A 26168-nucleotide genomic window follows, 5' to 3' on the forward strand; every position below is an offset into this window, starting at 1 on the left:
TTTCTATGTCAAAGCTCCTTTATCAATACGCACACAAAAGTTTCATTCATCCAACTTTTCCTTGTGTGATGTGAGAGCTTGCGGGATGTTTCTGGCAAACTTGAGAGAAAGATTTACAGTAGCGCCACATGATTCCTAAAAACACATCAAAGCATGGACCTATATATATATATTGAAATACAAAGGCAACGCTGTATTCCCTACACAAGAGTATATTGACTATTGAAAATATTCTCTGCGAGGTTGTCCTGGACAATGTCACTGGAAGAGCAAGTGAAAGCGAAACCGCTCACTCTTAATGTGGCCGATAAGGCTTATATCCGCCTTGAGACTTCTGGGAGACAAGAAGGCGTCTTCTTCACACAGTTCAAAGGTCGGAGTGCCTGTTCATCTTATACCCTGGGGGACAAGACATTACGATAAGCAACCACATCAGTCACTGAGCCCATATTTTCCTGCTGCTACCGTTTAAACACAATTTGTCAAATGTAACGCAATGGTACTGTATAAGGAAATTGATTTTAACAGTAAATTGGCAATTAAACTTTCCCATGATTCCCAAATACATAATGTACAGTAGTCTTCATCATAACAGGCAAAAAGAACTATAGTGAATGTCTGTGTACACAATCAAATTCAAGATCTTAAATCTTCATCTTGAAATTGGTTGTACACAGACATTCACTACAGTTGTTGCCTGCTTTATACAGATCTCCAACATCTGACTGTAAGATAATATCAATACTCTAAACAGCTCATTGCTAATAATAGAACAACTCCAGTCCTCTGAGGAACAACAGAAATGTACACTGATATCAGATTCTCTATCATGACTAAGTATATGGATGTTATTAATTATTATCTTGGTTGGCAAAGTCCCTTAAACAGTGTGTAGCACCGTACCAGTATATCGTTTCATTCAAACAAACAAGCAAACCGTGGTGTGTAAGAGGGTAAAGAACGCTTATTTCAAATTACAATCCAGCACTCATCTGCTTACATAACTGGATGCTTTGTGGGTGAGTTTCCATGGTAGCCTTGTGCCACCAGATAATGGAGACCGACGTCTCTCAAGTTATATAAAACATGATGCGGTCGTTATCGCTTGTGATCAGTTTATGTGAATCTGTTTAGTAACATGTGCCGTGTGAAGGTGTGTGTGTGTGTATAAGCGTGTATAAGTTCTTGGGTGACTGTGTATTGATATCATCCCGTATCAACAGCCGGCCTGCTGAGAGCCCCATGTCTACACAGCATCATCCTGGACATAAGGACTCGCTCATACACACCATCATCTAGACCAGGTCTACATCTGACGGTCAGGGACAAATTACTCCTCACATACACACACAGACAAACACCAATATCACACAGAGGTATAAATACTGATATAGCTCCTGGATCAATACAGTGGACGACTCAGATTGCATGGGGTACGGGAGGCTGCAGCTAAATACAGCTTCTGTACCACAAGCCTGTCCCCAATCTCCACATTCAGGTCCCAGCAGTGCCGTTAGCAAGCCAAGGGCAAGGAGGCAGAGTCTGAAACTGCTTCATCACCTATGGCTGAATACCAACTGTAAATCCACCACATCTATTTCTGCCACTGCATCTGCAAGATATTACTCTTCTATCCAACACCTGTTTATGTCCCTATATGAGACCCATACTATACCTGGCTTCTCACCTACAGTGTCACTGAGCTTGAGGGGTGAATGTGAGAGAGAGAGAGAGAGAGAGAGAGAGAGGGGGGGGGGAGAGAGAGAGAGAGAGAGAGAGAGAGAGAGACAGACAGACAGACAGACAGACAGACAGACAGACAGACAGACAGACAGACAGACAGACAGACAGAAGAATGCGGGAGAACCCATTTCAACACAGATGCACATGCTCAAAAAGAAAGTATCTTTTTCAACCGACAACTCAAGACAATCTGCCTTTTGTTCCCAGACACGGCTCCACTACCAGTAGAATCACCAGCTAGGGCAGGAAGCCGGCCAAAGACACGTTTTGTGGCAATATCTAGCTACATCTGCTAAACGACACACCAACCACTCCCCCTGAGCAAAACAGCATTTTTCCCCAACCCTACTATTCTTTAGCCCAAAGCTAGCTAGCTAGCCGGTATTTTGCTTATCAGCCACAATAGCTATTAGCACTCCCTGCGCTTATTATGCTAGTCAAAGGGAGTGAATTATGGACAAGACTATTTTGGAGAGACCCCCTCCCTTAAGACACCGAACAATACGCAATATCAAACCACCGCAACTGATAATAAGTCACCAGCTAAGCTTCCTAACCCCCCCCCACCCCCCCTTCAGAAAATCCTGAATTCACATGCACTAGTCACAGTCCTTCGGTTATACAACACTGAGAATGAAACACGTTGACTCACGGAAGCATATCAACACACACGTTCAACAGATCCACACAGGACCGGTCGTTTTTTTCCTTCCTCAGACGGAAACATGCTCCACATACCGTCCTCCGTTTTAGGATGCATTTTGTCCTCCTTTGATGAGGCGAGGAGCAGGGGGGGGCCCTATCTGTGAAGTTGTGCTTCCTTTGTGCCTCTGTTGATGGTGGTGGTGGAGAAACGAGGAGGAAGATGCTCGCCTTGCCCTGTTCTTGCGCCTCTCCTCTGTAGCACTGACTCTTATCAGGTAGGCAGCAGGCGCGCACGCGCACACACACACACACACACACACACACACCACCGTAGACAATTCTGCACAAACACACACTCACACTCAAACAGACTGCTGTGCCTACAAACATGTATACACACACACACATCTGCACACACACCTCACACTCAGACTGCTGTGCCTAGAAACATGTATACACACACACACACACACACATCTGCACACACACACTCACACTCAGACTGCTGTGCCTAGAAACATGTATACACACACACACACACACACACACACACACACACGGTGCCACACTCCTCAACAAGTCCACAGCCTTTCGGAGAACGGGGTACAGCCACCGAGACGACAGGCCAGGGGTTGGATACCCCGCAAGCCAGGGGTTCGTTACCCAGCAGGCCAAGGGTTCGTTACCCAGCAGGCCAAGGGTTCGTTAGCCAGCAGGCGGCTTCAGTAGCCGGGAGCAACCGCTAGCAGACAGACAGCCTCGCTAGCAGGTGCTGTAGCACGCATCACCACACACAATCACTGCCTGCAATATGAGTGGATGGACGCGCGCGCACACACACACACACGCACACACACACACGCACGCACCACAGAGGCAGAACGCAAGCGCACACGCGCGCTAAATCCAAGGGGATGACATGACCGTCAAAATCTATTGTCCACAGCCGAGAGACGGACAGACCGGATGGATGGATGGATGGAGGGAGGGATGGAGGGATGGATGGGGGGATGGATGGAGGAAGGGCGGATAAGGGTGCTCACCGGTTCCTCTCCTCCGCTGCTCTCCGTCTCCTTCAGCACATCGTCCGGGCTGGTGTGTACGCCTAGCCGGCAGGGAAACAGGGCTACATCCCCTCCTGTCCTCTCTCTCTCTCTCTCTCTCTCTCTCTCTCCCTCGCCTCTCCTCCGGTGACTTATTTAATTATTTCCTCCCTCGCTCGCTCGCGCTCTGCCTCTCCACCCCTCCCTCCCTCCCTCTCTCCTCCCCCTTTCTCCCTCCCTGTAGCACGGCGGCTACAGCTGTCAGTGTTGCCCTCCTTTTCGGGGGGTGGGGGGGGGGGGCAGCGATTTAATTCTCCCCGGTTCTCTGCTCTGTTGTCCCTCCCTGACGCCTCCTCTCCTCTCCTAGAACGTCGTCCGCTTCCGAAGGACTCCCGATGAGAGACGAGGACAAAAAGGGGGAGTGGCCGCCTTGTACATTAAGAGATATCTCACGCTACAACGCTCTCCCCCTCTCTCCATCTCTCTCTTTCTCTCTCTGTGATGTAGCCAGGCACACAGGGCTAGCAGCGTCCCAAGAGAGAGGTGGCACAGAGCTGAGGCTGCTGGGAAAACGTGGAGCGGATGAGGACGGTGGTGGAGGAGGAGGAGGAGGAGGAGGAGGCGCGGGGACCGCCGGAGAGCCCGGTGCAGGCAGCCTCTGTCGCCCGGGGCTTTCGTCCACCCCCCCCCCCCCCTCTCCCCCCCTCCACCTCCCTCCACTCATCCCACACAGAGGGGGGTCTGTTCACGCTTACAGTCTGAGCAGTGTGTGCGCACGCACACACACACACACACACACACACAAGCCTGAATCAATGTGCAACATTAGGGGGAGGGAAGCTAAGTCTTTTCTTGTAAACTCTTGTCTTTTGAGGATTCATGCCAGCTAATACACAGTGCTGAGGGCCATCTGGGTTCACACTGAGGACTGCTGCACAAACTACTAATATTACTTCAGCTCCATGAAACGCTCAAACCAACCGCCACAATTACATTTTCACAATTGGACCCATCGTTCACTTTTCAATTAGTGAAATTCAGCAACTGCCCATCAATTCCTTCCAAGAACAGCATATTCTTGCACGCTGGCGTACTGATTCAGGCTCGTGTGAGTGTGTGTGTGGGTGTGTGCGTATGTAGTTGATTTTACGCATGCAAGTATCTGTATGTCGTCTTGGCCACGACTCCCTGGAAGAAGAGATCTTGTATCTCAATGGGACATTTCCGGGATAAATAAAGGATACAAATAAATAAATACAATAAATAAATAAATACAATTCTGACCGATAGTTCAGTTCCACGCTGTCCAGTAAATGGTAAATGGTAAATGGACTGCACTTATATAGCGCTTTTCCACCTTAGCGGCACTCAAAGCGCTTTACAATGGCCTCTCATTCACCCATTCACACACACACTCACACACCAATGGCGGTAGCTGCCATGCAAGGTGCTAACCTGCTCATTGGGAGCAATTTGGGGTTAGGTGTCTTTGCTCAAGGACACTTCGACATGTGGACAGTCGGAGCTGGGATTCGAACCGCTGACCCTTCGATCACTGAACGACCCGCTCTACCAACTGAGCTACAGCCGCCCAGTAAGACATCACTAGTGCCTGTATTAAATACATGTACATGCCGTGAGCACAGCTATTCTGGTATTGCCCTTTAGGATCAATGAGGTCAAGGTTCATAAACGAATCTGTTCAGAACATTACAGGGGGGTCGGATATCTAGCGTGATTTCCTTACTTAGAGATAGTAAGAATGTTGTTGTCTTGCAAAATTCATCACTTAGCAACGCCCTTAATGCATAACGCCATGCTTCCTAAGGACAACTTTATCATTTGCTTGTAATCTGATTCCAGGATATAAAGTCACCTTGGTCAAATAAATGAATCTGACAGACTTGCTTCTAATTTTAGACCAACAGATTGTCTTGCAGTTGAAAAAAAAAAAACGGTTGTTGGACATTTCTAAGGAAATTCCTTCGGGATTCTATAATAAGGGGGCTCTAGTATTTCCGAAACCAATTCCCAAAAGTGGTACACGAACGGAAATGAACAGTACAACAACCCCGCCCTGACAAGAGGTGTGGTGGTTGTAATTACACTGACTAAGCAAATACACTCTGTGACCTCACTTCCACTTAGCCAATGAGGCGTGGATAGAAGGCAGTGTGGCTGAGACCCCTCCTCCTAGGCCATTCTGTCCCCTTACTACACGAGGCTGACTGCTCAAATGGTGACGTTCAGCTCGAAAAGCTTTGTCGATCCCGCATGCTGGAAAAACAACTTTATTGTCCAATCAAGATCATATTTTACTAGAAAGAGTTGGGTGAATTGCTTAATGCTATTAGATGAAGTGATCAGAGATACAACACACACACACACACACACACACACACACACACACACACACACACACACACCAGGAGCACTATGACATTCGGACACCCTGCTGGACACGCCCCACCCCTGTGGGCTGCACCACGGTGACCGAACGCCGCCACGATCGCACTGAACCACGAGGAGGACTCGGCTACGGCGGCGAACTCCTTCCAAACGCACGCCGTGATCAATTCAGCCCCGCTCCACGCGCCCCTCTTCAAAATCACTAGCTTCACACGCGCTCTTGGCGCGCTACGGTTTATTGCTTCCACGCTACGGCTCTATCCCGAACCCCCGTTCTCTTCCTGCTGCTCGTCCCCGTTTCCCATCATCCATCTCTTCCCAAACCCACCTCCTGCTCCCTCTCCTCCTCCTCCCTCCCCTCCCACTCAACTCCTCCACAAGAACGTCTGCATCTTAGCACCGAGGGTACAGCAAGCACAGAACACCTCACGGCAGCCACCAACAGCTGGCCTGACGAGCCTAAAAATAGTCCGTAGGAGAGACCGTAGGATAACGACAAACCCAGCAGGGAGGAGCAAACTAAAGAGCACTTGATTTACATGGCACACATCCAACACAGACACGGCGTATGAACGCTACACACTTAACAGAGCAGAGAGAGTGTGTCTGCCGCATGTTAGTCCCCGGGCTACGCTACGGTACGTACCTACGGACTGCCGGTCAGCATTCGGGAGCTGTGTTCTCTTCATAGAGCGAGGGAAGGGTCTGCCTCAGGACAGGGCGCAGACGTCCCTCACATCAGACACACACACACACACACACACACACACACGCACACGCCCAGTATGCACATGCAGACACACTCAGGACTGCGGCCCACTGGCTGGCAAAACATGCTGTCGCTGCAAATGGATGGAGGGAGGGAGTGCGCCAAGCAACACGAGACTACATATGAGAGAGAGAGAGAGAGAGAGAGAGGGAGAGAGGGAGGGAGAGAGAGAGAGAGAGAGAGAGGGAGAGGGAGAGGGAGAGGGAGAGGGAGAGAGGGAGAGAGGGAGAGAGGGAGAGAGGGAGAGAGGGAGGGAGAAGGGAGAGAGAGAGAGAGAGAGAGAGAGAGAGAGGGAGAGAGGGAGAGAGGGAGGGAGAGAGAGAGAGAGGGAGAGAGGGAGAGAGAGAGGGAGAGAGGGAGAGGGGGAGAGAGAGAGAGAGAGGGAGAGAGAGAGAGAGAGAGATGCAAGATACACACATAACACAGGGGAGTAATACAGAAGATGGAAGTATATCGAAGTATAGCAGACAATAACTTCACAGGCGGTCATGTGTGTGACCGGAGCATCACAGCCCACTAGAGGAGCCCTCTGATTGATAACCCTTCAGCTCTGCGTTGAAGACAGGAGTGTTGCATCGTAACACGAGACCCGAGGGGAGGGGTCAGACCCGAGGGGGAGGGGTCAGACACGAGGGGGAGGGGTCAGACCCGAGGGGGAGGGGTCAGACAGTCGATTGAGGGACAGAGACGTAAGACTGAGAGAATATGGAGATTTCAGGGTTGGAGGGGAAAAAGGGGAGTGGGAATGAAAATAAGAGGATGAAAACCTCCGTCTGCGTCCGAATGGAAAAGGAGAACGATTGGAGCAGAAAAAGTGAGGGATGGAAGAAAATAAAGTGTCGTACCGTATGAATAAAAATGAATAAAAAGAAACAGAGACAGATGAGGGAGAGAAATGGCAGGCCTCCGTTTCTGGGAAAAGACAAGAAGAGAAAAAGCACAAGACCCAGAGGGCAGAGAGGAGGAGAAGAGGAGAAAGAGAGAAAGAGCAGGCTTCAGAGAGGAGGAGAGGAGGAGAAAGAGCAGGCTTCAGAGAGGAGGAGAGGAGGAGAAGAGAAAGAGCAGGCTTCAGAGAGGAGGAGAAGAGGAGAAAGAGCAGGCTTCAGAGAGGAGGAGAAGAGGAGCAGGCTTCAGAGAGGAGGAGGAGAGGAGGAGCAAGCTTCAGAGAGGAGGAGAAAGGGAGAACTGCCATGCTAGCCTGCTCATTGGGCTCATAGCAATTTAAGGTTCAGTGTCTTACCCAAGGACGCTTCGACATGGACAGGAGGAGGCCGCCAAACCTACGATCATTGGACGACCCGCTCTACCACTGAGCCACAGACGCCCCAACGCTATATAGAGTAGCTTTACCAAGACACGACCCTGCAGCTCATAGACAATAGACACCAGGTAGCAATGGAGCATCAGATACCACACAGTTGTGGTGCATCCAAGACCATAGGCAGATTTCCATCATGAGTCCAAAGGTCCCAAAGGAAATAAGTGAACGGATTTCCGTAGTGATCAACAGTCCGTCTTGAGTCTCAAGTCAATGAGGCGATCAATCGGAGGTGATTGCTTACTCCACATTTCTGAGGATGGATGTTGAAATACTGATGAGCGGTTTGTCCTTAGCCTGGTAAACCAGACTCATTGTGATTTTGTTGTTGTTGAAGTTTTCACTATGAGTCTGGACTTTCACCCGCCCAGAGCGATTTGAGTTTTCCCAGAAAATGGGGCACCAATCAGGAGACAGCATTTGAACTGCTGTTCCGCCCCCAGCCACTGATTGGTTCCTGTAGATGATGAGGTGAAATACAGGAGTACGCTAGTAGTAGAACAGTAATGGCAGCTCCCCAAGCAATGAGTGGTAACGTTAACATTAGAAGAATAAACACAGCCATAGTTGAATTTATTGCAGAAAAGGAAGAGTATGCACTGGCTGAGTTTCTGAGTGGAAAATACATTTTTGCGATTCTTCCGACTGGATTTGGCAAAAGTTTGATCTATGTTTTGTTACAGTGATTGGCTGAAGGAGTTCATCTGTCAAGGCGAGTACTCCCACCCACTCACATCGCTCTGGGTCCAGAATCATCGTGAAAAATTTTACGATGAGTCTGGTTTTCCAGGACGGTTTATCTTTGCCGCTCCCTCCTACTTTCTAGGGTTAGGGTTAGGGTCCTGTAGACACCCCTCTGTCACCTGCAGACCACCCTGAGTCCAGTAGAAACCCCCGTGTTTGCTGTAGAGGTCCAGTGCAGCTACTAACCCTGTCTTCCTCTCCCCTCCCTAGTGTCTCTCCCTCTTACTGTATACAGCCCCTAACCCTGTCTTCCTCCCTCCTCCCTAGTGTCTCTCCCTCTTGTACTACACCCAGGTCCCGGAGAACCCCCCCCCCTTTTTCCCGGCCAAGGTCCTCCTTATGGCCCCCCATGGCCCCCGGAGAGGCCCCCTGCCATGCTCGGGTCGAGCTCCATCCCACTGTGTCGCCAGCTGTCCCTACAGTATCTAGTCACTCCCCCCTTTTTACTCTTGTCTCTCTGCTTTTTGTCTCTCTACTTCTGCTTAGCGGCTATACCTAGCGTACTCTATATTCTTTATGAATCTGTCTGCTAAGTGTTCTGCTTAGCGGCTATACCTAGCTTACTCTACATTCTTTATGAATCTGTCTGCTAAGTGTTCTGCTTAGCGGCTATACCTAGCTTACTCTACATTCTTTATGAATCTGTCTGCTAAGTGTTTATTGTGCTTTGTTATAGGATCCACTTAAATGTCCTATTATGGACTACAGGGATAGCTAAGACATAATGGCCGACCATGTAGGCAACATCTCTGTAACTATGTGTCTACTGTACTGGTAGTCACGCCTCTCCTATGAAGTATTTAGCCCGTGTTTATTGTTCTGTAAATGTTCTTAGCCAATAGGCAAACATTTTCCAGGAGCTTGCTCAACCGTCTCGGTCAGGGAAGAATTTTTCACAGCTCATTTTTTCAGCCCCTGGGTGAACTGTTTGTTTGTTTTTTTGCTTCCCTCTGGAATATGTAAAGGTAGGACCAGGAAGGGGGTCACTCCAAACCTTTGGTCAAACCTGGCAGCCCTGTATTGTCTATAATTAGCAGTGCAGCGTACGGTAGGCCGCGTCACGACCGTGGAAGATGCACGATGTGCGTATTTTGTGCCATGTGGGGAAAAAAAGACATGCATGCATAGAGCATAAAGGCCTCGCAATGCCTACTTCACACAGGGCCTCGCGTATCTCCCAGAATGCCCTGGGTGGGACCTGTGTTCACCCCTCCATTGCTCTCTGTAAAGCGCATTGTGATGCCTCTGTGTATGAAAAGCGCTATACAAATGAAGTTTGATTTGATTTGGATATCTGAGCTTTGTAAGAAATGTATTTGAACTAGACAAGAGTGTGTGTGTGTGTGTGTGTGTGTGTGTGTGTGTGTGTGTGTGTGTGTGTGTGTGTGTGTGTGTGTGTGTGTCACTAGAACTCACTGTCTTCTCCAGGACAAGGCATACCAGGCTTCTCCGGGATACTGGGGAAGACTGGATGAAAACGATAAAAAATAAAGCATCAGTAAACACGCAGAGACAGACACACACACACACACACACACACACACACACACACACACACACACACACACACACACACACTCTCTCTCTCTCTCTCTCTCTCTCCCTCTCTCTCTCTGCAGAAGTACCTTTTTACAATAGAGGACAAGATGAGGTGAAGACAGGTAAAATTTGCGAGAAGGCCGAATAAGAGGAGGAGAGCTGTGAGGAGGAGTAGAGAGAAGAGAAGACAGTGAAAAGGAGAGTAGGAGGAGTGAGGAGTTGAGAGGAGGAGTGAGGAGGTGAGTAGGAGGTGAGTAGGAGGTGAGAGGCAAGGCAAGGCAAGGCAAGTTTATTTATATAGCACATTTCAGCCACAGGGCAATTCAAGGTGCTTTACATGAGACATTAAAAGCATTAAAACAAAAAGCAAGACATTATAGACATTTAAAACAAAAGGCAGGACAAATTAAAAGCATTAAAACAAAAAGCAAGTCATTATAGACATTTAAACAAAAAGCAGGACAAATAGAATACAGGAATAAAAGTTACAGTGCAGTATACTGATAAACATAGCTCCTCTTAGAAAGCAGTGGCAAAAAGAAAAGTCTTCAGGCTTGTTTTAAAAGAACCAAGAGTTGCAGCAGACCTGCAGTTTTCTGGAAGTTTGTTCCAGATATGTGGAGCATAAAAACTGAATGCTGCTTCTCCATGTTTTGTTTTAACTCTAAGAGGAGGTGTGAGGAGGTGTGAGGAGGTGAGAGGAGGTGTGAGGAGGTGTGAGGAGGTGAGTAGGAGGAGTGAGGAGGTGAGAGGAGGTGAGAGGAGGTGAGTAGGAGGTGAGTAGGAGTGAGGAGGTGAGTAGAAGGAGTGAGGAGGTGAGCGGGTAGGCAGCCCTCACCATGCAGCAGGAGTCCTGAGGTCCTGCCGCGGCCGTAGATGCGAAAAGCCTCCTCCAGTTCCATCTGAGACGAGATGGTGCACGGGTCCCCTATAGAAACCACACACACACACACACACACACACACACAGACACGCGGCACAGACACAGACACACGCGCACACACACACACGCGGCACAGAAGCATGTGGGGAACCCTATTTATATCCTTGCTCAAGAGAGCAATAGCAGCTTGCAAAATAGACCCCATTCTTTACTGATTTACAGGCAGGTGGGCTAGCGCTGTTTTTCACTGCGCAAGGCGTAACATTAACCGAAAGCCACGGGTTCGATTCCCGCTCACCCACATACACACACACACAAGCACACACACAGACACACAAGCACACACACACACACAAGCACACACACAGACACACAAGCACACACACACACACACACACAAGCACACACAGACACACACAAGCACACACACACACACAGACACACACACACACACATACTGTACACAAGCAGCACACACATACACCCAAGCACACACACACACACACAAGCAGCACACCTACAGTACACTCATGCACAAGTGTAGGTCCGTCCGCACCCACCCACCTTCGTCGTCGATCCACTTGAGCGTGATTGGCTGCTGCCGCGCGACGCCGCACATCTCCCTCACCTCCTCGCACAGGCCGGCGTAGGTCGCCGTGGTAGCCAGGTCGGTGATCAACATGTCCCTGCAGAGACACGACAACCCAAAACGTAAACAATCAGGCCACGAATCAAGAACACGGTGGATTGGATCAGCTCTAAGGGAGAAACCAGTTAGAAAAAATAAGAAGAAGCACAAGTTTGATACATTTTGTAGGAGCCGTTTTTTTCTAGGATTTGCATACAGCACAAACAGGGGATTTGTAAAAAGCCGATGCCCAAGTAAGGTCTCCAGCAGTTAACGGCCTGTATATTGTGTAGTCCACGTCTCTCATACAAGGGGAATTACAGATCATCTCTATGGACTTCCATCCATCAAATATTCCCATGACTGCTACTTGAAAGTTGAAAAGAAAAAAGTGCTTCCACATCCACTATGCTGACCAGGCGCAGGACAAACCGGAGTGCGAATTATAAAAAGAGTAGTCCTCACACTGAAGCATATAGAAAAATGGAATGGTCCCAGTAGTTTATCAAACATGACGTTTCGATCTTATTCGATCTTCATCATTTTTCCACAACCTCCAGTGAGCGAACTCTACTCTTTTTTCCATTGCTACTTAAAAGTCACCTCAGGGAAAACAAGGGCTGATATATTTGTTGTAAAGTACCGGGCAGGTTTCTAAATCATCTGCGGATGACAACCAGCTTTAAGGGGCAGATGAACACAGGCTTCTGCTGCCAGAATGTTCCGTGGCTAACATGTTGGCCGGTGTTTTCCTCAACCAGAGGAGAGAGCAGGTGTGACACCCATCTGGCACCACACTGTCCTGGTGAGCCTTATCAACCCAGACAAATAGCATATAAGGTATCCACCCTCAACTTATACACCGCACATTCAAATGCACAGTTCAGCGCACAAACACAACCAGTGTATGAGTCTTATTGACTTCTGCTACAACGTGGATTCAGTGTTCTCGATTGCAAACCGCAGACAGTAAAAGCCACAAAAAAGAGACAAAGGCCTTTCTTTTTTTCTGACATGAGAAAGAAAGAAAAAGTTGGCTTCAGGGATAGTTAATTGCAAATTGATTGCAAAAGCAGCTTGGATGGATGTGTTGAGCCCATTACTGATGCAGCGATTCATCCCGGTTCTGAGCTACCAGGGTAACTATTGATGCAGACACCCCTAATTGTTTTGTGTTTTTGGCACAAATCGATGCAGACTCTCAGCTGTTGACTGCATCATGGCGGCGACTGCAGCCAACAGTGGTCCTCTGACCAACTCTTTGTTGGCACAAAATGGCTGCCCAGCATTCATCAGGCCATGTCGGTTGTATCAATTTAATTATCTTTAGGGGCAAATATATATAGATATATAGAATGAAGGACATCTGAAAACTGTTGCCTACTATATAATATGCCATCAACTAATTATTTGAGGCCAGATATTGGATGTGTTGTTGGTATTTGCTGGTTTGGAGGTAGAGTGGTATTTCTACTGGGTTGTTTTTGGACTCTTGCTCCTAGGGAGGAATAGGAACAGCTTGGGCCACAGCAGGCAGAACTCCAGTTCTCCTCATTGGGGCACATCCGCTGCCAACATGGCACCCTTCCACACACACACAGCCACACCCACACACACACACACACACACACACACACACACACACACACACACACACACACACACACACACACACACACACACAGAGGTCAGGTGGTGGTGACTCATTTGGGATTTTATAGTTTTCTAGTGTGTTCATAATTAATTGAGAATTTCTGACTTAACATACAAAACCATAGAGGGTGCTAGTGACCCTGGTGATGGACATAGATGGGACCATACAGGCGAAACGCCGTTCTAAACTCGAGTCAGTAGAAATTTGACATTTTGGCTTTGAGTAGGCCTCATCTATCAAGTTTGATCTTCTGTACTTCTTGCATGATTAGACTTAAATATCCCCCAATACTGCTGTTGGTTATTCAATAATTTAAAAGTTGAGCTTGTAGCAAACGGGAGTTTTAGAAAATGTCTTGAGTGTCAGAGGTGCTGGAACTGGCAGACGTGAACCCGCTCTGACAGCCTCGTCACATGTTTCACCACGTTGTATTTTGTTGAACCTGGAAAATAAAATGGAGGATTTGGATGGTTTGTTTTTTTAATTCAACTAAAAAAAAGAGGCACCACGCCGCTCACCTAGCATGTTCAGTCTACTGATTGAGGGAGAGACTTTGGCAAGATTTTAACAGTCGGGAAAATGGCGGGGGGGTATTATTCACAGATCTAAAATATGCCATACCTAAAGGTAGCGTGGAAAACATTTTTTAATCCGGAACATTCTGCTTGAGGCTTTCTCTTTATATACAGCAAAAAAAAGAGTAGGCCTTGTTTCTCAGTTGCACGAAACTATGTTTTATTCTTACCACTGCAGCGGAGGAACGTTTTACAAGAGAGAAACTAAGTCTGTGAAAGGTTTCCTGGAAAAGTAATGACTGAGACACGCACCTAAACATTACAGGGCCTCTAGGGGTCTTCGTTCAACCACGTGGCAGTGACACACACACGTGAGTGGTGACACAGCACACAACACACACACACGCAACTTCAGGTCGCTGGTGGAATTTGTCCTCCTCCAGGGACAGCCAGGAGCAGTAGGCAGTCCTGGTTAGGGACAGGACCATGTCCTGGTTAGGGACAGGACCATGTCCTGGTTAGGGACAGGACCATGTCCTGGTTAGGGACAGGACCATGTCCTGGTTAGGGACAGGACTGAAGAGCATCTGTTCCATTGCATGTCAAAATACAAGATTCCTTTATTCGCCACATGTAATGTACGGTGTACGGTCACAGTGAAATGTTGCCGTCGGCTCCAAGATTATGCTACAGATAAACTCTAATACTCAATTCCAAATGTACAAGTTACAATATACATGTTTTTTTTGACTTGGGATCTTGGGAAGAAACCCTTGTGAACACGGGGAGAACATGCAAACTCCGTATAGAAAGGCCCAGGAGATACCTGACCACCCTGGAGAAGATACCCTACCTGAGTACCTGACCACCCTGGGGGAGATACCCCACCTGAGTACCTGACCACCCTGGAGGAGATACCCCACCTGAGTACCTGACCACCCTGGGGGAGATACCCCACCTGAGTACCTGACCACCCTGGGAGATACCCCACCTGAGTACCTGACCACCCTGGAGGAGATACCCCACCTGAGCACCTGACCACCCTGGGGGAGATACCCCACCTGAGTACCTGACCACCCTGGAGGAGATACCCCACCTGAGCACCTGACCACCCTGGGGGAGATACCCCACCTGAGTACCTGACCACCCTGGAGGAGATACCCCACCTGAGTACCTGACCACCCTGGAGGAGATACCCCACCTGAGCACCTGACCACCCTGGAGGAGATACCCCATCTGAGTACCTGACCACCCTGGAGGAGATACCCCATCTGAGTACCTGACCACCCTGGAGGAGATACCCCACCTGAGTACCTGACCACCCTGGGGGAGATACCCCACCTGAGCACCTGACCACCCTGGAGGAGATACCCCACCTGAGTACCTGACCACCCTGGAGGAGATACCCCACCTGAGTACCTGACCACCCTGGAAGAGATACCCCACCTGAGTACCTGACCACCCTGGAGGAGATACTGTACCCCACCTGAGTACCTGACCACCCTGGAGGAGATACCCCACCTGAGTACCTGACCACCCTGGAGGAGATACCCCACCTGAGTACCTGACCACCCTGGAGGAGATACCCCACCTGAGCACCTGACCACCCTGGAGGAGATACCCCATCTGAGTACCTGACTACCCTGGAGGAGATACCCCACCTGAGTACCTGACCACCCTGGAGGAGATACCCCACCTGAGTACCTGACCACCCTGGAGGAGATACCCCACCTGAGTACCTGACCACCCTGGAGGAGATACCCCACCTGAGTACCTGACCATCCTGGGGGAGATACCCCACCTGAGTACCTGACCACCCTGGAGGAGATACCCCACCTGAGTACCTGACCACCCTGGGGGAGATACCCCACCTGAGTACCTGACCACCCTGGAGGAGATACCCCACCTGAGTACCTGACCACCCTGGAGGAGATACCCCACCTGAGCACCTGACCACCCTGGAGGAGATACCCCATCTGAGTACCTGACCACCCTGGAGGAGATACCCCATCTGAGTACCTGACCACCCTGGAGGAGATACCCCACCTGAGTACCTGACCACCCTGGAGGAGATACCCCACCTGAGTACCTGACCACCCTGGGGGAGATACCCCACCTGAGTACCTGACCACCCTGGGGGAGATACCCCACCTGAGTACCTGACCACCCTGGAGGAGATACCCCACCTGAGTACCTGACCACCCTGGAGGAGATACCCCACCTGAGTACCTGACCACCCTGGAGGAGATACCCCACCTGAGTACCTGACCACCCTGAGGGAGATACCCCACCTGAGTACCTGACCACCCTGGGGGAGATACCCCACCTGAGTACCTGACCACCCTGGGGGAGATACCCCACCTGAGTACCTGACCACCCTGGAGGAGATACCCCACCTGAGCAACTGACCACCCTGGAGGAGATACCCCACCTGAGTACCTGACCACCCTGGGAGATACCCCATCTGAGTACCTGACCACCCTGGAGGAGATACCCCACCTGAGCACCTGACCACCCTGGAGGAGATACCCCACCTGAGTACCTGACCACCCTGGGAGATACCCCATCTGAGTACCTGACCACCCTGGGGGAGATACCCCATCTGAGTACCTGACCACCCTGGGGGAGATACCCCACCTGAGCACCTGACCACCCTGGAGGAGATACCCCACCTGAGTACCTGACCACCCTGGAGGAGATACCCCACCTGAGTACCTGACCACCCTGGAGGAGATACCCCACCTGAGTACCTGCCCACCCTGGAGGAGATACCCCACCTGAGTACCTGACCACCCTGGAAGATATACCCCACCTGAGTACCTGACCACCCTGGAGGAGATACCCCAATTGAGTACCTGACCACCCTGGAGGAGATACCCCACCTGAGTACCTGACCACCCTGGGAGATACCCCACCTGAGTACCTGACCACCCTGGAGGAGATACCCCACCTGAGTACCTGACCACCCTGGAGGAGATACCCCACCTGAGTACCTGACCACCCTGGAGGAGATACCCCACCTGAGTACCTGACCACCCTGGAGGAGATACCCCACCTGAGTACCTGACCACCCTGGAAGAGATACCCCACCTGAGTACCTGACCACCCTGGAGGAGATACCCCACCTGAGTACCTGACCATCCTGGGGAGATACCCCATCTGAGTACCTGACCACCCTGGAGGAGATACCCCACCTGAGCACCTGACCACACTGGAGGAGATACCCTACCTGAGCACCTGACCACCCTGGAGGAGATACCCCACCTGAGTACCTGACCACCCTGGGACATCGAACATCCACAGAGTCAACATCGTTCCAAGCGGGAATCGAACCCAGGACCCACGCCTTGCTGTGAGGGGACAGTGCCAAGTACTGCGCCACTGTGCCGTTTGCAGTATGTAAAACAGATGCAAAGAAAGAGGTAGCCCTGTCTGGTCAATTCTTAGGAGGTGGTGTCTCTCCTACCCGCTACCCCCATTAAATACATTACTCATCCTATTAGAGTGGTGTCTTATCCACTCAATATGCAATCCTGGCAGGAGACGTAAAGATGCAGTGAAGTGAAATGGTCCAAGTACTGTATGGCCAAGTTCTGTTCTAATTTTCATTGGTGTACAGTATCCACCCAGTGATTCGGACCTGCTCCAAAATTGTATGGATCTAACTTCTAAGTTGGCCCATGCTACACCCCTTCCACCGAGTTTTGTGAAAATTGCTGCGGTGGTTTTTGCACACCTGACTGAAAATATATACCTCTGACCCGGCAGACCTCAGACCCAGTCTGGGGCAGGTCCAGAACATGTGTACTAGTGTGGACCCAGTCTGGAGCAGGTCCAGAACATGTGTACTAGTGTGGACCCAGTCTGGAGCAGGTCCAGAACATGTGTACTAGTGTGGACCCAGTCTGGATCAGGTCCAGAACATGTGTACTAGTGTGGACCCAGTCTGGGGCAGGTCCAGAACATGTCTACTAGTGTGGACCCAGTCTGGACCGGTCCAGAACATGTGTACTAGTGTGGACCCAGTCTGGGGCAGGTCCAGAACATGTGTACTAGTGTGGACCCAGTCTGGAGCAGGTCCAGAACATGTGTACTAGTGTAGACCCAGTCTGGAGCAGGTCCAGAACATGTGTACTAGTGTAGACCCAGTCTGGAGCAGGTCCAGAACATGTGTAATACATCCATGGTACTAGTGTGGCAGAGAACTGCATGCACCTGTCGCAGAGTGGGTCCATATATCAGGATACATTTTTGACAATCTGTCTTTGGACCAGCGTAATCGGTGAAAAACGTTAAACTCAATTACAACGTACCGAAGACAGACAGAAGATGTATGGATGCATGTTATCATTCTGTCCCAATCCCTCATAATCCTCAGAATTAAGACATCAGTATTGAGGAGTGAAATTGGACGATACGAGTTACATTCAAGAGAGTTTTTACCTTAAGAATGAGAGAAATAACTGCTTGGCATTGGGTTGAGGGCAGAGACGTCATTAAAAGATTCTTGAAACAGAGAGTGCAGACGAGGAGCTAGCTGCTTAGCACACTTTTTGAAAAATTCAGTAGGATAGCAATCTGGCCCTGAGGCTTGCCCAACCTGCATTGATGTTATGGTAGATATTATTCCATTAATTGTGAAAGGGGCTTCGCTCACCTGCTCCTTGTGGATCAACAGATGGGATATCAAGATTCTGAAAGAAGCTTTCCAAGCAGGACATGTCTTCTGATAAATCAGACGTGTATAATTTAGAATAAAAGCCCTGAAAGCAAGAGTTGATTTCCCCATGATCAATACATTTTGCACCTAACTCATTATTGATCTGTCTGCCTGAGTTGATGGGCGAGGATCCTAGCGTTTTTTTCTCCGTGCTCATATGTGTTATATTTAGATTTAATTATATGTTTTACTGCACGCTTTGTAGAACGTAAATCAAACTCTGTCTGTACTTATGAACTTATGGAAAGGGGGCATAAAGGTCTCAAAATGTCTGCCAAAGAGCCCTTGTGCATTTGACAATGGGCCAGCCTTAAGATTGGGCCAGTGTCTCCCCTGTCCTATGTCTGTGGGGTGTGTGTGTGTGTGTGTGTGTGTGTTTGTGTGTGTGTCTTCCTTACTCCCTCTCTCTCCCTGGTTCCTGTTTCACATGCGTCTCCCGTTGCCATCAGCGCACCTGCCTCCCATCTCCTCCTCCTCCTCCTCCCATCTCCTCCTCCTCCTCAGTGGTAGACACCTCCAGCCCAGTAGTCCTGGTACTGTCTCTAGCTCCCAGTGTCCTCATCAAGACTGCTATCCGCCTGTGTTCATCCCAGTACTTGTCCTTAAAAGACGCAATGAAATAAAAAATCTTTTCGATTTTGGATCGCATCCCTGGTCATAGTGTGTGCCTATTTAACAATATACGCCAAATATCGTTCGAAATTTCTGTTTCGTTCGATTTTTTTCCTTCCTGTAAAACAAAATCTCCCGAGTGCTTATGTCAGCAATGCAAGAGCAAGGTCAACCAATAACCTCACAACATCCACCCATCAATCAACGCTATCTGTCTATCGAATCTGTCTAAAGTCGTTATAACCCGCCAACTTGTCAACGTTCCAGTCAAATTCCTGTAAACGTTATGTACCCTCCCCCAACCTAGGACCCTTAATGTGAATATATATATGTTAGGCGTGTTTCACACCACGTGTATGAGATTATCTTGTCACCCTCACTTTCCTAGAGAAACTATCAAATATATGCTCTCTCTAAAATTATCTGATTCAACTCCAAAGCAATTTATAGTGCTGTACTGTACATTCCACACTATCTTCCGTGCACAGGTTGTCATAAACCATGGTGAAGGCTGTGAGATTATTCTCTGCCATGTTTGTGTCTGAATCCTGAGCACACATTTAACTGTCTCCCTATTCAGATAACATACTCCATAGCATAGCCACATTCATCTTAACTGAAAACAAACATTACACCCAAGGTAGGCTGAAGTTAGGTCGAGACAATATCCTATGAAGATAGTGCTATATGCATTTGGTGAAATCTCTTAAGTAATTCAATTCTCTAATTGAATGCGACAGATTCTGGATGTAATTCATAATAATGAAACTCTACATTTCCATGTAGATTTGGTGTGAAATATCCCTTTAAAGGAACCTAATATGGCCACTCATACCAGGTTGCTAGGCAACTGAAAGGAGTACACAGCCTGCAAGCCAGATCAACATTACTCCTCTGCCACCTCACGTACAGTAGGCCTACAGTATGTAGGACCAGAGAAATACCAATTCAGCCTGAGACCTCAGAAACAGGACCAACCCAGTTCAGAATTTCACAATTCTACTTAATAAATTGCCGTTAACATCATGTCTCATTATCACTTGGAAATATCTCAACCCTTTAGCCTACTCCCTTCCTACCTGAGCCTAAAACCTTTGTAGGGTGAGGTTAGCTGGTCAAGCTAAACGCAGCCATGAGAGATGATCCAAAGCTACTGTATGTAAGAACAAACAAAAGACCAGGTTTACAGCGAACGAGTAAATCGAGAGAGCCATCTGAAACATGAAGGTCATCATTCAAACATGAAGGTTTGGTTACTAAACAAATAAGATAAACATGATTCCCTGGAGCATGTGCGTAGTAGTGGTGGTGTGTGTGTGTGTGTGTGTGTGTGTGTGTGTGTGGGGGGGGGGGGGGGTGTAGGGGGGGCGTCTTTGCCAATAGTTTTGACATCAAATGTATTTTTAAAGCCAAAGTAATGATTATGCTGTCTGTATGTGAATAAGATAAACATGACTGTACCATTCCCTGGAGCAAGTGCGTAGTAGTGGTGGTGTGTGTGTGTGTGTGTGTGTGTGTGTGTGTTGGGTGGGGTGGGGTGGGGAGGGGGGGGGGGGGGCGTCATTGCCAATAGTTTTGACATCAAATGTATTTTTTAAAGCCAAAGTAATGATTATGCTGTCTGTATGTGAATATCTTTCATCCAACAGATGGGACAACTTAATGCACTTTTATCTCCCTTCAGCCTCATCTCAACACCCAGCAACTAGTGTTGCCAGCTTGGCCACTTTGTCACTACATCTAGCGGCTTTCCAGACCCCCTTGGCGACTTAATTAGTCAAAAGCGACTAGCGACAAATCGAGTGAGTTTTTCTGGTCGTTTGGGGAAGGATTGTGTTGTCAAAGCTCTGCCAAAGCATCTAACATATCCCGTTCTGCGATTCACGTTACAACCGAGCTCACGAGAGACGAGTACAGCGAGGGCTGCCGTCTCCTCCTCCTCCTCCTCCTCCTCACAGCACTAAGCGACCAGACTGACTAGACAGCAGCCCTGCAGCAAATATGTAAACAGTTTGTAGGTCTACATTCATTAGGCCACTGCATATGTGTAAAAAAGAAACGGGAAAAAAAGCTAAGGTTACAGTTACATTGCAACAAAAAATATATTGTAAATAGTTTGTTTGTAAACTGCCTGGTCAGCCTTTTCTATTCATTGTGCCTCTTTCAGAATTGGATATTATGCTAATCAGTTGATCTACGTCATCTATCTACTTTTTGGAGAGCCAACAGCTACTTCCCTTACAGAGGAGTTGGCAGCACTGCCAGCACCTCGGGCTTTTAACCAAAGACAGGATTGATTCCATTACTGTAGGCTGACAGGTTTTTCCAGGATTTGTACTTTTGAGTAATCAGTGTGAATGCTGACTTCAGCATTCACACTATTGTTCTCCAGTTCGTTATTAGGGGCCAAGCACAAAGTGAGAAGACCCTATTGTTATTGGTAGTTTTATTCTTATTCTTCCTATAACCGATTGGTCGCTTTTTACGAAACTTTGCACGATGGCAGAGGATCATGCGATGAGGCAATGGGGCAAATCTCACATCGATTGGACAAAAGGGGGCGCAATAGCAGCCCACTGAAATTGCGAACTTTGAAGAGGCGAAGCTCATGCCCCGTTTGACGTAGTCATGGGACTTCGCAAACGGTTTGTCTCTCCTCACGATGAACAAATTAGCGTCAAGAACCTAACTTCCAGTTATGTAGATTTTCCGCTATTTTGCATTTTGGGAAAAACTAACCCTAACCCTCCCACCCCTAAACCTCCTCCGCATCACAGGTCTACACAACAACAACAATAACAACAAGTTGAGAAGCCTAGGATTGCTTAGCAGCTGGTATTTAATTGATAGTGTTGGGTAGAAGTGTTTGTTGATAAAAACAAATATGGGACGTGAATGAATCTAAACATCTCTGGCTTTGTTGTCAATGCAAATCAGTGGATATAATATAATCAATAAAACCCGATCGGAAGCATACTTTGTGTAAATTTTTTGTCACAACATCAATGAACACCAGTGACCCACCAAGTTTCCTGTCTTTGAAAATGAGTTTATGGTGTTTTTGAAGGATTTTGTCTATGCACCTATGGATCCATTGACTGTGTTAACATGGCTTATAATGCTAAATTCCGAACCTGTCCTTTAAAGGTATAGGCACCCTTTTATGACTACTGTGGTAGCATACCCTTCTTTACTTCCTACTGCTCGGCCCCTGAGTGGGCTAGAGAGGCGCAGTCTTTCCTGGGGGGTGCATGGGCATGGCCCGTGGGTACACTGTCTCCGACCGGCTATGACCCGAGCGGGCGGAGTCACGCCACCACGCCACAGACCCTACAACTCAGCCCCTGAGTGGGCTAGAGACACACTGTCATCACCAGTGGGGGAAGGTGGGTAGCCCGGAGAGACCCCCCCCCCACCCCCGAGATGACCCGAGGGGGCGGAGTCTCACCACCACGCCACTTTCCACGCCACGGACCCCACAACTCAGACCTGGAGAAGGCACACAGTGCAGATACACAGTGTCTTGACCGGTGGGGGCAGGTGGGTAGCCCGGAGTGGGGTACACTGTCCCCAACCAGCTCTGACCCGAGGGGGCGGAGTCTCACCAGCACGCCACTATCCATTGGTTTAGCCTACTTCAACTCAAGTAGAATGTTTTGAGTGTATGCTAGCCTAAGGCTAACCTAATTGTTGTGTGGCAAGCGTACAGTAGGCTAGGCTACTCCAAATCTCCTTTCATTAGGCCTACACAATACAGTCTAGCCTTTCGGCTACCCTTCACTGATGGTTGATGTTAATTAGATTAACACGTAGGCATACTTGTTAGTTAAATATATATTGTTTAATCACTGTTGAAGAATTCGATAGACCATGAACTTTCGATAGACTAGGCCTAATGAGTTTCGTGAATTTCACTTCCAGCTATATTTCTCCAATGAGCCTATACAACCAATAGGGCCCTAGGGCCACTCATCTCACAACTCTCCCAAATCCTCTATGCCAGGTAGGCTAGCCTATGGCTCATTTAGTCTGTTTACTTAATTTCAAAACAAAATTTATGAATTCTTAGGGACAAAACAACATCCCTTGTTCTCTGTAAAGCGCATTGTGTTGCCTCTGGGTATGAAATGCGCTATATAAATAAAGCTTTGATTGATTGATTGATTGATTTAACGCTGATGGTGTATATTGAAAAGTAAATAGAAGCTTTCCATGTCGGTGTCTTGGTGATTTTGAAAGTCCATTCAACCGGTGGATTAGCCTATTTCAAGTCAAGGAGATGACGGCTTCTCCTGCTTGTGGAATGTAGCACGCGTGTTGGTGATAAAAGAACCAGCCTAACGATAAAAAAGCAACAGTAGAAAGGATAGAGACGTGAAGATACTCACCCACAGTAGTGTGCTTTTATTTACTCACCCACAGTAGTGTGCTTTTATTTTCACGAACTCCAAGCTCCAATCCATTACGGTTCCGTAGCTAGAGGGCATTGTAACCTAGGCTTCTCCACGATTTCAACAACCGGTCCACTTCTAGGCTAAATAGACCTGTATGTAGCCTAGCCTATCCCAGAAGATGAAAGTTTCCATGAAGGCTATGTCATATTTAAGTATTCAACCATTCGCTTGAACTTCATTAAAAAAAGCCTATGGCTTACGGCCCACAATGAATTCGCTACCTGAGAACTTCTAGACAAGCAGCATTCCACTCGTTAACCATCGGGAGTCTCCGGTGAGGCTCGGTAACCTGGGCTGCGGTCCCTGCATACGGGGCGGAGAATGGGTCAGATCCACCTGTTGAAGGATGGACACACACGACCATGTAGGCTAGTCTGTTCTTTCTTTAGGCGCGGCCTAAAACCAGAACAGAAGCTTAAACGCATTTCTCTAACGAGACATTGTCTGTGATGAGTGGCTACTGTGAAAAGGGATATTGTAAAACGCATAAAACCACTGCAGGGTAACTTTAGGCCGACCAATATCAACTGACCCGTCTGTAGCCGCATTCACAACACAGCGGGGACATCTGTAGTCGTGGAGGGGAGGATGTATTTTCTTGGCTCAGTTATATTTCTCTGATAATAGACCAAAACAGCTGAACAAAGCGAGGTACTTGAACCTACATTGCAGACTAACTAGGCTACAGTAACGTGTTTATATTTATAATTAGCAGATTTTAATAAAAACAAGTCGCACATCATCAGACAAGAGTAGAAAGACGTGTGCGCCATCTTCTGGTTCTGGGTTAACATGACTTCTGATTCTCCTATTCCAAATGACAGAAAAACATGGCACAAAATGTTGGAAAACATGACTGATTAGTAGGCCTTTGTAAGGTAAAGAATAAAAAGAAACAAATATTTATGAGGGTCGAATCTTCAGATGTTTAAGTGCATTTACTGGTTCCAAAGCAAAGCAATACATCAATACAAAAGCAATACATAATAGCCTATAAAACATAATAGCCTACCTTTACACATTAAAACTGATAAACATTATGGCAACATTATTTAAAAACATGCACACACCTCAACCTCAATTTCATTTATTATATTTTAACACCCAAAGAGACAGGCATCCAGATTATTGTCTCTAGAAACTCATTCCAAGCTCTAGGGGCACAGTAGCTAAAATCAGTTTTTCCCAGCTAAAGATTTTTGTCCGTCGAGCGAACTTGGACTGCTAAGGATTGTTGACAGTTTAATGTTTTACAAAATGCATATATTATGTATGGAGTAGTACACAGGAGAAACCATCTTATCACAGGGGGGGGAAACGAAAGCTTAAATGCACTTGTCTGAGTGTTTTATTCAGGGGACCGCATATTGTACATGGAATGAGCTAGATTATGTCATAAACATGTCACAGTCTGTCTCCCTCTTCAGGAAGAACCTAAAAAAGAAAGGTCTGTCTACATACAATTAATCAATGTTTGTTATGCTTGTCTCACTGATGTATTGTAGTGAATTCTGAATCCTGTAGTGATTCTTGTCTGACTGATGTATGTACTGTTGTGAATGCTGACTCATGTAGTGAATGTTTGTCTGATAGTGAATGCTGACTCATGTAGTGAATGTGTTTGTCTGTCTGATATATGTAGTGAATGATGACTCATACAGTGAATGCTTGTCTGACTGATGCAGGCCTATGTAGTGAACGCTGAATCATGTACTTAATGGTTGTCTGACTGATTTATGTATCAAATCAAATCAAACTTTATTTGTATAGTGCATTTCATACTCAGAGGCAACAAAAAGCGCTTTACAGAGAGCAAAGGTGGGAGGGTGGGCATAGGTCCCACCCCTACATATTCCAGAGGGAAGCAAAAAAAACAGTTTCACGTAGTGAATGCTTACTCATGTAGAGAATTCTTAGGGACCTTTTTTGTGTTTTTGTTATTGTTCCTGTACTGTACGTCTTCCCTTCTTTGGTGTTGGTCTTATTTTCTTTCTTCTTCTTTGGTGTTGGTCTTTTCTTTCTTCTTCTTTGGTGTAGGCCTATTTAATGTTTGTTTTGCTGTGGTGTCTACAGTACGGGAGACTGGGGTTGGATGTCACACTTACTCTTGTGTGAATTGCTCATCATCAAAACATCTTTCAGAGTCATTCCTACATTCAATGGAAGCTTATGGTCTTGGCTTGAAATGTGTATCCCTTTCATTTTTACAACCTATTGTAACAAGAAGTAATTAACCATGAAAGACACACATTGCTAAAATGCTCCTCCTTCATCCAGCCAGATAAGTCGGCTCCCCCTTTACTTCCAACAGGCTCATTTCACAGGAAGTAGTCTTTGTAATTCACCCTGGGAAAATAAAGTAGGGGGGGGGGGGGGGGGGTTGTTTCCAGCTGCGGAAACAGCACCTGCGATGGTCACAAGGGTTCCCCTTTCGGCTGAGGCGAGGCTGCCCACTTGTTTGTAACCCTTCCGAGCCACAACTTTGTTTGTTT

General features: G+C 47.8%; 1 protein-coding gene across 1 annotated transcript in view; it reads right to left on the reverse strand.

The window, feature by feature from the left end:
* The window catches only part of prkcz (protein kinase C, zeta), a gene marked incomplete at its 5' end in the record, with an annotated part of 89110 nt that extends 65401 nt beyond the window's left edge, over positions 1 to 23709 (reverse strand). The window contains 4 exons of the mRNA XM_084436360.1: positions 10088 to 10138; positions 11049 to 11138; positions 11658 to 11779; positions 23639 to 23709. Coding sequence (XP_084292486.1) covers positions 10088 to 10138; positions 11049 to 11138; positions 11658 to 11779; positions 23639 to 23709 — 334 coding nt within the window. The remainder of the gene's footprint in view (positions 1 to 10087; positions 10139 to 11048; positions 11139 to 11657; positions 11780 to 23638) is intronic.
* Between the last annotated feature and the right edge of the window lie 2459 nt (positions 23710 to 26168).

This window comes from Borostomias antarcticus, assembly GCF_949987555.1.
Source record: "Borostomias antarcticus genome assembly, chromosome: 3".
NCBI lineage: Eukaryota > Metazoa > Chordata > Actinopteri > Stomiiformes > Stomiidae > Borostomias > Borostomias antarcticus.